The 11,325-nt window shown below is 46.2% G+C and overlaps 1 protein-coding gene across 1 annotated transcript; it reads left to right on the forward strand.

Annotated features, from left to right (window-relative positions):
* Window positions 1–6,996: 6,996 nt before the first annotated feature.
* On the forward strand, window positions 6,997–7,904 carry LOC123095036 (phytosulfokines 4). Its single transcript, XM_044516870.1, has 2 exons — window positions 6,997–7,298; window positions 7,428–7,904. The coding sequence occupies exons 1-2, from the start codon at window positions 7,179–7,181 to the stop codon at window positions 7,605–7,607; spliced, it is 300 nt and encodes a 99-aa protein (XP_044372805.1). The 5' UTR covers window positions 6,997–7,178; the 3' UTR covers window positions 7,608–7,904.
* The last annotated feature ends 3,421 nt before the right edge of the window (window positions 7,905–11,325 follow it).

Here is an 11,325-nt window from a genome sequence, read left to right on the forward strand (position 1 = left end):
GAGGCTGCGCTCGAATGGCTAGTGAGTGTTGATGTTCGGGCTCGCTCCCATCTCCGTCCCCCCCTTTGGCTCCGTCTCCTGTTAGGCTAGTTTTACCCTCTCAATCCGATGAGCACCTCATTACGATATTAGATGATGTGGGGATTTGTTTAGACGCTAGCTTGGGCTCCCCTTCCTCTTTGTTGCAGCTGATCCGTGCTAATGAGCGTGCCCAAGCTGATATTGCAAAGGCCAAGGAGGCTGGTGCTGGGGTGTCTGCCCCTCTGGTTGTGGCCGGAGGGGCACCGGAGGAGGCTGACAGGGGTCAGGTGCCTCCGGTTTAGAAACGCGGGGCTGGGAAACGTGCTAAAACCTGCAAGGCTCCGTGCAGGTCGAGTCTTCGAATTAAAAACCTCTCCTTCAGATGAAGGCTTTATTTTGGAACATCAGAGGGTTCTGCGCTAGGGGGCGCAGGGACCAACTGAAGGATTTAGTGCGTGCCAAAAAAATTGATTTTATTGGCCTCGTTGAGACCCTTAAACCATCCTTCTTTCCTTCTGAACTTTCGGCTATTGCTGGGATTGATAAATTCAGGTGGAATTCTGTGGCCTCCGTTGGCCAGTCAGGTGGCTTTCTCTTGGGCACTAACAATGATACTTTCGATTTTGTGGCTTTTGACCATGGCATTTACTGGGCTAGTGTGGTAGTTTCTCTTCGTTCCAACAATACCCTTCTCGAACTTATGGTGGTCTATGGTCCGGCTGATCATTCCCTGTCTCAAATATTCTTGGATGAGATTTTACTAAAATTGACTCCTGTCAGCTCCCCCTCTCGATTGGGGGTGACTTTAACCTGTTAAGATACCCTTCTGATAAGAGCTCTGCCAATTTTTCTTGGGTGTTGGCTGCAGCCTTTAATGCCTTCATCAGGGATACGGCTATTCGTGAAATTCCGAGGGTTGGGCCCGTTACACTTGGACTAATCGACAGGCGTGTCTGATTCGCTCGGTTCTTGATAGAGTTTTTATCTGCCCTGCTTGGGATGGTCTCTTTCCTCGATGCTCACTTCGTGCCCTCCCCATTGTTGGCTCTGATCACGCTCCCCTTATCCTAGACGACGGATTTCGTCCCAGTGGCTGCCAAAGATTCCAATTTGATGCGTCGTGGATATTAGTGGAGGGGTTTCCTAGTATGTTGGCTCAGAAGATCTTGGACTGTCTAATCTCTCCCCATCGTACCTTTGGCCCTATGGATGATTGGCATCATGTCTCGTACTCCCTTCGCAAATTTCTTAGGGGCTGGTCCAAGAACCACTTTGCTGAGGCGAGGCGCGATAAAGTTAGGCTAGGCACCCAAATTAGCGCTCTTGACAACCGTGCGGATAATGGTGGGCTCTCGGAGGCTGAGTGGCAAGTTCGGTATGGCCTTGAGAAGGCGCTTCTGGATATCCACCGTCAAGAGGAAGTTTATTGGAAGCAAAGGGGCACGATTAATTGGACCCTTAAGGGCGATGCGCCCACGGCTTACTTCTTCGCCATTGCGAATGGTAGATGGCGTAGATGCCTGATCGATAGTCTCATTATTGATGGTGTTAGGGTCTCGGACCCATCGGTCATTCTTCGGCATGTTGTACAATTCTTCTCTAATCTGCTTGTGGCTAAACCAGACCTCGGATTCTCGCTTGCCCCGGGCTTCTGGGCCCCCCTTGATAGGGTTTCGCCCGCTGATAATGAGCTCCTGCTTATTCCCCCTTCTGAGGAGGAAATTTTTGACACTATTCGGACTGCCAACTCTAACGCGGCTTCAGGCCCCGATGGTTTCTCCATCCCTTTCTTTCGACAGTTTTGGCCCCAACTAAAAGGCCTCATCTCTGTTGTCATCCAAGGGTTTTGGCTGGGCACTGTTGACATGTCTAGACTTAACTACGTTGTCCTCACCCTCGTACCTAAAATCAAGGGCGCTGATCTCATCTCCCAGTTTCGGCTTATTGCTTTAATCAACAACTTTGCCAAGATGCCTGCTAAGGGCATGGCCACTAGGCTGTCTCCCATAGCGCATCGGACCATTAGCCCTTTCCAGTCTGCTTTCATCAAAGGGAGGTTCATCTTGGACGGGGTGCTTTGTTTACATGAGATAATACATGACCTGCAGGTTCGAGGGACCAAGGCGGTGTTCCTTAAGCTTGATTTTGAGAAGGCTTACGATTCGGTGAGTTGGAACTTTCTTCGGCAAGTCCTTCTGGCTAAGGGTTTCGAGGGGCCTGTAATGCACCGCCTGATGCAGTTGGTTTCTGGTGGACACATGGCTGTGGCTGTCAATGGTCAAACTAGCAAGTTTTTTGCTAACGGTAGGGGTCTCAGACAAGGGGATCCAGCATCTCCTTTGCTTTTCAATTTTGTGGCTGATGCTTTATCTCGCATCCTTTCTCGAGCTGCGTTGGCCGGACATATTACCCTGGTGAGCTCTCACCTTATCCCTCATGGCATCTCTCATCTTCAATATGCGGACGACACTATCATTTTGATGGAGCTCAATGAGAACAGTCTCACCAATCTGAAATTCCTTCTGCTTTGCTTCGAAGCGCTTTCAGGCCTTAAAATCAATTTTTCCAAGAGTGAGGTCGTTGTGACTGGGGTTTTGGACTTGGAGGCGCAGCGGGTGGCCCACCTTCTGAACTGTTCTCTTGGGTCCTTTCCTCTCAAGTATCTAGGCCTTCCCATCTCCCCGGTTAAGCTTCTGGCGAAAGACTTCGCCCCGGTGGTCACCAAAGTTGGCAACAGAGTATTACCTTGGCGAGGTCGATATAATACGCAAGCAGGCAAGGTCGCCCTTACCAATTCTTGTCTTTCTTCACTCCCAATGTTCTTGATGGGCTTCTATCTTCTTTCTAATGGGGTTCATTCTGGTTTCGACAAGCATAGGGGTGCTTTCTACTGGAATGCTGCGGATAATTAACGCAAATATAGGTTGGTCAGATGGGACACTATATGTCGCCCCAAGGACAAAGGGGGCCTTGGCATTATTAATACGCGGGTTATGAATAACTGTTTCCTGATCAAATGGTGGTGGAAGATAATGACTCTTGAGGAACCTCCGACCTGGCTCTCGATCCTAAAAGCTAAATATTTCCCCTCCTCGAGTCCTATGTTTGCTCCTGCTTCTGGTGGGTCGCAATTCTGGCGTCAACTGGTTAAAGTCCGGCCGATTTTTCGGTCCCTTGTCAAGTTTGTTGTCAGGAACGGTAAGTCCACTCGGTTTTGGCTTGATTGGTGGGTCGGGGATTCCGCGCTGGCGGTTGCTTTTCCGGCTTTGTTCTCTTACTGTGATGATGCTGAGATTTCTATCTTTGAGCTCTCGGCTAAGGGTTGGGTTTTAGATTTTCGGCGTTCTCTTTCCCCTGTAGAGTTGGAAGATTGGCAGCGCCTTACTGCTTGCTTCCCCTTGCTCTCGGAGGAAGAGGACTCTGTGGTGTGGCCCCTTTCCTCCTCGGGGCGCTTCTCGGTTAAATCGGCATATTCTAAGCTTATCCCTGGTGGACACTCGGTCAAGTTCAAAGATATCTGGTCGGCTCGAATCCCACCTAAGATCAAGATCTTTCTTTGGCAAGCTGTTCGCCGTAAGCTTCCGGCGGCTGACCAGATTAAGAAAAGGAACGGGCCGGGTTCCGATAGATGCGTGTTATGTGGGGCGCTGGAGAACACCGAACATATTTTTTTCATTGCTCCTTAGCGAAACTTATGTGGTGCTGCATCAGACTTTGGCTGCATGTTAACTGGTTCCCCTCCTCCTTTGAAGACCTGAGGCAGTGTATCAATCTCTTATCTGGACAATCTAAAAGGGTTTTCTTAGTTGGCTGGGCTGCGATAGGGTGGTCGTTGTGGACTACTAGGAATAAGTTCTCGATTGAGCGTATCTTTCTGGCTAACCCTGTCAATTGCTTATTTAAAGCCAATGGTTTTTTACAGCAGTGGAGATTATTGACTAAAGAGGGGGACCTCCAGGCTTTCGACGCCATGCAATCCAAGATGAAATCTACGGCGTCTGGCCTTCTTCGGCGATCTTTGAGGACGACTTCCTGATCTTCTCTTTTGCGATATCTAGTTCTATGCTGGCCTGCATGCCATGTGAGGCTGGTGGCCTTGTAATGCTACTTAACTTCCTTGGTGTTTAAACTCTGTTTGGGTGTCAGGTGCTGGTGATGTACTCTGCTTGGTGGCTTTATTTATAAAGTCGGGCTCCTGCCTTTTCTCTAAAAAAAAATGTTCGCCTGCTCGCCCGAGTTCGAATGCAGTGCTCGCATTCTCGGATGTGCACGCACCAAATCTTCTTTAAAACTTCCATGGGTCTGTCTAACTCCATGAGCTGTATTTTTTTTCTAAAAAGGGGAATCATAAAACAACTCAATTGTAGGTAAACCTCAAAGAGAGAGCGCTCACTATACCAGTACATATTTCGAGGGTGGATACTAAGTATGTGATAATCTACACTTTTTTAATTCAACATCCAATCATGATCCTTTTGACCCATCATGTTTATTATTATTACCTCCATCCGGATTTATTAGTCCCCTTGCATTTGGGGTCAAAGTTTGACCATAGATGTAATTAACAAAATATATTTTAGTGTAACAAAAATTATATCATTAAAAACTTCTTTCAATATGAATCTACATATCTTCTTTAAAATTTCCACGGGTCCGGCTAACTCCATGAGCTGCATTTTTTTCTTTTAAAAAGGGGAATCACAAAACAGCTCAAATGCAGGTACACCTCAAAGAGAAAGCTCTCACTATACCAGAACATAACTCGAGGGTGGATACTGAGTATGTGGAGTCGGAGTCGTTGAGGTGAGGGAACATTTGTTGATGAGATGATGTTGATGAGCGATATTGAGGGGTAGAGCGGGTAATTTGAGTCAAGTTTTGCTTATTTTAGGCATTTGTTGAGTTTTGGTTGTGCAATCAAGAAATTGGTCATGTTCTGCAATGGTCGGTGGTGTCCTGTTCCTACGATTAATGTGTAGATGTGTTATAACTCTGGTTCTTCTCGGGTTTTTCTGTAGATATCTAGGCTCGGATTTCTTTTTAATTAACGGAACATGCAAAACTTTTATCTCAAGTTTTAAGAACGAAAGAAAGATTGGTACCGTGTCATCCAGGCATACATAGCTGTATGTCTAGATGACTCCAGTTGTTTTGTTGGTGCGTCGACAAAAGGCATTGGATGTGCTGATTTTGTCTTCGTGTTTGTCAAAGCTTAGGGTCTCTTTGATCCGCGAGATTTGTAAAGCACGGGAATAGGAAAAACACATGAATAGAGTGTCATGGCATACCCGTAAAAAAGGAGTGCCATGACACATTGAATGCTACATGATTATATGATTTATTTGATTGTGCATAAGATTAAATAAATGATTTTTTAAATGATGTTGGAGTGGATGAATTTTTCCGTACAGTATGTAGTACAAATGAATTATATGAAAAACTCCTATGCAATGAGATTCTGCGAATCAAAGAAGCCAGGTAGGGAAAAACTTATGGGGATTAGAATCCTTCAAAAATTTCTTTGAAATCAAAGAGGGCTTTCATTTGTGAAAATGCTAAATGGAGAACGAGCTTCATGGAGCTCATTTTAAAAAATAATCAAAATTCACATTTTGAATCTTCATGCAATTCTAAAAGAAATTACACACGTTCATTCAAATGCATCTACATGTGTGTAAAATTTGAAGATGCTATACATTATGATGAGATCTACACTAAAAAGACAAAATAACAATTTTGAAAATGGTGAACAGTACATACGCAAATCACTATTAAAATCCATGAATTTGTCTGTTTTGTCTAGCTTTCATCATAATGTATTTTATCGTCATACTTTATGCACATGTCGAGTACAACCATATGAACGTGTATAATTCTTTTAGAATTTTTCAAACTTCAAATTGTGATTTCTTTTTAAAAAATAAAAAAATTGAGCTCCATGGAGCTCGTCCTCCAGAACGCCCTACTCCTCCATTTAACTCTAGCCAAGATCCAAGGATCTCAACCTGTATAATTTGACGATGATTGGTTGGAGGTAGGTAGCCTCAAACCTGGAAGGAGGCGCCCTATCCAACATCATGAACCACCTCTCCCACACATTCTTCTTGACCATAACTTCCCCACTATGCCACTGCCTAATAAAGGCCTCCTTTGCAGTTTGCGCGCTGCAGGTAAATGCACGCGTACGTTCTACTTTTCCACCACGAATTTGGATGAAAATTGCAGCGCCGCACGTACCTAGTGAATCCTGTCCAGAACTCATGGAAATGGGATATATCTGATGCCTGAAGCCACTCACTGGGTGCCGGCATGTCCACGACGTACTGCATGCGCAGTGCGCGTGGCGTACAAGTCACGAATACGTGTCGCCGTCAGGCCGAGCTGGGCATATGCCGGTTACCGCGCCGAGCGTGCACAGCCATGCGGCGAGCAGCCAGTGCCGCGCCGGCCGGGACAAAGCCGCCGCGCCAAGTTGCCGCCGCCCGGTCGCTTGGGCACGCCGCGCACGTCGTCGAGACGCTCGTTTGACGTCCACGATGCGTTCGCGAGGGTGGGAGACATCCATCCTTCCCATTCGAGAAACTGCTCCAGGATGTATGCCCCCGCGCGCCAGTCGGCATCGTCGCCTCGGCGTGTCACGTGGGTCGTGCGCGCGACGTTCAACCGAGAGGATACGACCACATACATGTGTCTGTCACCTTCCATGCGTGGCACGCTACTTATATCGTGTTCACACGGACATTGCCATCTGCACGTACATACATACCGCCAAGTGCCCGGCATCTTGCTACCCACATGAACTACCACCCCAAGCAGCTTATCAAAGCTAAGCACATTCCATGTGGATGATGATCCTCATCCAGTACTATGGACAGAGACGGCGAGAGCGCGAAATTTATCTTACCGAAGCGGACGCGGAGCGCGCGTCGTCATCAGAAGATATACCCGATCGAACGCCGGAGACCTGCCGTCTACGGCAGTACGGCACGGCCGCACGGGCCTGCCGCTGTGTCCTGTGTGGCCGAACCGCGCCACCCACCCGCCCCGCCACGGTGTCGACCAGCCATCAGTTCCCTATATATAAGCCCATGGGCGGATGCTTATGCTCGTAGACCGCCACCTAATTAACCAGTCCCTGATCCCAGAAAGACGAAGAGATGGCCTCCTTCTCCAAGCAGGCGGCACTCTTCTTGCTGGCGGCGCTGCTGCTGTGCCTCCTCTGCACTAGAGGGCAAGCAGCAAGGCCTACACCAGGATCCAGCCACCAACAATCACAGGTACGTACAGTAACCAAGCAATCTAACGTGTATATACTTCATAATGCAGACTGGCTATGGCAATCGTACGTCTCGTTAATTTATTTGGTCACTTTATAACGCTCGGTTCGTTGTGTTAATGATCTGCAGGGTGCTGGCTCCGCCACCTCCCATGAGAAGAGTGCTGCAGGAACCGGGATGGAAATGGAGCAGGTAGATCAGGAGGCGATGAGAGGATGCGAGGGAGGGGAAGGAGCGGAGGAGTGCCTGATGAGGAGGACCCTCGTCGCTCACACCGACTACATCTACACCCAGGGGAAACACAACTAGATGCTGTGCTGAAAGCCTGAAACCGTTGGTGCTTACGATGGACTCCGTGAACTGAAGGCCATATCTGGATGATCGCATGGTTAAGCAGGCCCTACTTAAGAAAGGCATTTTTCATGAGCTCGTCGGTCTGTTCTGCAGTCCCATGCACCGTCTGTGAATTACAGCTATAGTCACCTCTTTGTATTTTCCGCGTTTCGTTGTTTTCAGGTCATGTATCTGTTCTGGACTCGAACTTTTATCATCATGTATATATTTATTGAATATATTATCTCTCTTTATCTATACACTGAATAGTAATGTTATACTGTTCTTCGTGATTGATTAAAGCTATAGAGTTAAGACGACGATTGTTAGTTAGACAACCCGACGTCATATAAGATGCCTACACGGAAAGGAACTATCGAAAACAATGCAGAGAGATGACCACACGCAGTCAGGATTAGACCACCGGCCTACCTGCTGGCTATTATAAGCATTGACTTTGCACTTGTCATAGTTCCTTTTGCTCCATCTGTTACTTCATCATTGTTTGTCGTACTCCTAGTGGCCAAATGAATGATAAAGTTTTCGTAGCAGTTGAATCTCGGCACTTTCTGGATGCCTTGTTGGTCAACTCTCTTATTAGCTGGTCGGAGCTGTTTCCGCTCAGAATGCTTTATGAAGCCCGCACGGTCGCCACTTAATTTTTCTTCACAGAGAACATGCCTCCGTTCTTTATAACTGTATAATTAACGGGATACCTTCGATCAGAGTAAACTCCTGTAGGTTGTCTGTACAGTTTTGCAACGGATGTGGCTAGATCTTAGTCGACCGAGACTTAAACTAAGTCTCAGTCAAGTGACATATACACTAGTACTCCCTCTGTCCCAAGATATAAGAAGGTTTTTAACACTACACTAGTGTCAAAAACGTTCTTATATTATGAGACGGAGGGGGTAAAAAATAGGGCTTTGATTGAGGTCAGATAAGGGCACTAATCCTGGTTCACTCACGAATCGTGACCAAAGAATGCATCAGTCCCGGTTCGTGAGGCCAGGGCGCCGGCCGGGCTTCGGGGTCCATTGGTCCCGGTTCGTCTGACACTTTTGGTTCCGGTTCCAGACACGAATTAGGATCAATTGGCCTCGCTTCTGGCTCAACACCTTTAGTCCCGATTGGTGGCTGAAACCGGGACCAAAAGTTGTCCTTTAGTCCCGATTTTAGCCACAAACCAGGACTAAAGAGAAGCCTATATATACCCCCGCCCCTATCCACTCAGTGCTCTGTTTTTTGGCCGGCCGTGTGGGAGAGGTGTGTGTTGCTCTAACTCTCACCTCCTATGCACGTGAGGTATTCGATGAAATGTCCGAGCCATACTTAAGCTTTCTCCTCTCCATGCTCGACCTCCAAGCTTCATTGTTCTTAAGATTTGTCTAGGTTTGGCGATCCGTCCCGTCCCATCTCCGTCCTCACCGCCATCGATCGCCTGCGCAGATCTCATCACCGGCACCACCGTGATGAGCCTCTTGTTCTTATCTTCTTTATAAAAAAAATTCTTACTTGTATAATTTAGATAGATGCTTATATAATTTTCTTAATTTTATTATTGTTTGTTATATAGTGGCATGGTTTTGGTATCCGCCCTCGTCGGCCCTCGTCCTGTCTATGATTCAGATGTGGTATATTATCTTTTTATAACTATTTGTTTCATTTAGTGTTTATGACAATTATGCCGACCAACGTGACATAGATGTTTTTATCTAGAAGGTATGTGAACCGGAAATTCCAACCGACCCTCTTGTCGAGAGGTTAAATTTAGTTGAAAAAGAAAACAACTACTTGAAAAAAAATTGAGGAGGAGAAGATAGAATTGGAGTTGCATGTTGCAGATGTCGTCGATGGTCACAAGATCAAGATGGATGCAATGCGCTTGAAGGTTAGAAACATTAGAAAATATGCTATTCATACTGAGGCTTGGTATCATTATGCCATTGGATCAATTGTTATCTTAGTTGCAATTGTGATCGCATTTGTTGTTGCATTTAAATGTTTTACATAATTTCAATGTATGTTTTAATTACATGCTCTAGAAAGCTATATGTTGTTCAATGAGAACTATATATCAACTTTATGTATTTATTTTTCCAGTAATAACATTTGATCACTACTGTACTTTGGTTTTAATGTGATGGTGAACTTCTATTAATTTGGTCACTTCTCTATTAATGATGTTCTGTAATGGTTTTTGACACACTTAATTATATATAATGCACGCAGATGAACCGACAATGGATGTACGGTGACAGACGCACCTCCGAGTACATTAAGGGCCTGCATAATTTTCTCGAAGTGGCTGAGGCAAACAAGCATGATGGTTTTATGTGTTGTCCATGCCCTATCTGTGGGAATACGAAGTCTTACTCTGACTCAAAAACCCTTCACATCCACCTGCTTGAGAAGGGTTTCATGCCACACTATAATGTTTGGACCAAGCACGGAGAAAGAGGGGTTATGATGGAAGACAACGAAGAAGAAGAGGATGATGGAAACTATCTGCCACCTGAATATGGTGATGCTGCAATGAGGAAAGTTGAAGATCAAGAGGAACCAGACGATGTGCCCGATGATGATCTTTGTCGGGTCATTATTGATGCAAAGAGACAATGCCAAAGTGAAAGGGAGAAGTTGAAGTTCGATCGCATGTTAGAGGATCACAAAAAAGGGTTGTACCCAAATTGCGAATATGACAACACAAAGCTCGGTACCACACTGAAATTGTTGCAATGGAAGGCAGACAATGGTGTATCTGACAACGGATTTGAGAAGCTATTGAAAATATTGAAGAAGAAACTTCCAAAGGATAACGAATTGCCCAAAAGTACGCACGAAGCAAAGAAGGTTCTATACCCTCTAGGATTGGAGGTGCAGAAGATACATGCATGCCCTAATGACTGCATCCTCTACCGTGGTGCGTACGAGGATTTGAACACATGCCCGGTATGCGGTGCATTGCGGTATAAGATCAGACGAGATGACCCTGGTGATGTTGAGGGCGAGCGCCCCAGGAAGAGGGTTCCTGCCAAGGTGATGTGGTATGCTCCTATAATACCACGGTTGAAACATCTGTTCAGAAACAAAGAGCATGCCAAGTTGATGCAATGGCACAAAGAGGACCGTAAGAAAGACGGGAAGTTGAGAGCACCCGCTGACGGGTCGCAGTGGAGAAAATTGAGAGAACGTGGGGGGACTTTGCAGGTGACGCAAGGAACATATGGTTTGGTTTAAGCACGGATGTCATTAATCCTTTTGGGGAGCAGAGCAACAATCATAGCACCCGACCCGTGACTCTATGTATCTATAACCTTCCTCGTTGGTTGTGCATGAAGTGGAAGTTCATTATGATGTTAGTGCTCATCCAAGGCCCTAAGCAACCCGACACCGACATTGATATGTACCTAAGGCCATTAGTTGAAGAACTTTTACAGCTGTGGAATGGAAAAGGTGTACGTGTGTGGGATGAGAACGACCAGGAGGAATTTGACCTACATGTGTTGCTGTTTGTAACCATCAATGATTGTCCTACTCTTAGAACCTTTCAGGACAGACAAACAAGGGATACAACACATGCACGCACTGTTTAGATGACACTGAAAGTATATATTTGGACAAATGTAGGAAACATGTGTACCTGGGACCAGTGGCGGAGCCAGGAAAATTGTATCAACAGGGCCGAATGATG

Source organism: Triticum aestivum, chromosome 4B, assembly GCF_018294505.1.
Source record: "Triticum aestivum cultivar Chinese Spring chromosome 4B, IWGSC CS RefSeq v2.1, whole genome shotgun sequence".
Lineage (NCBI taxonomy): Eukaryota > Viridiplantae > Streptophyta > Magnoliopsida > Poales > Poaceae > Triticum > Triticum aestivum.

Coding starts and splice junctions, on each gene's coding strand:
- LOC123095036 (XM_044516870.1), top strand. CDS start 7,179: ATGGCCTCCTTCTCCAAGCAGGCGGCACTCTTCTTGCTGGCGGCGCTG. Junction 7,299..7,427: donor CCAGCCACCAACAATCACAG/GTACGTACAGTA, acceptor AATGATCTGCAG/GGTGCTGGCTCCGCCACCTC.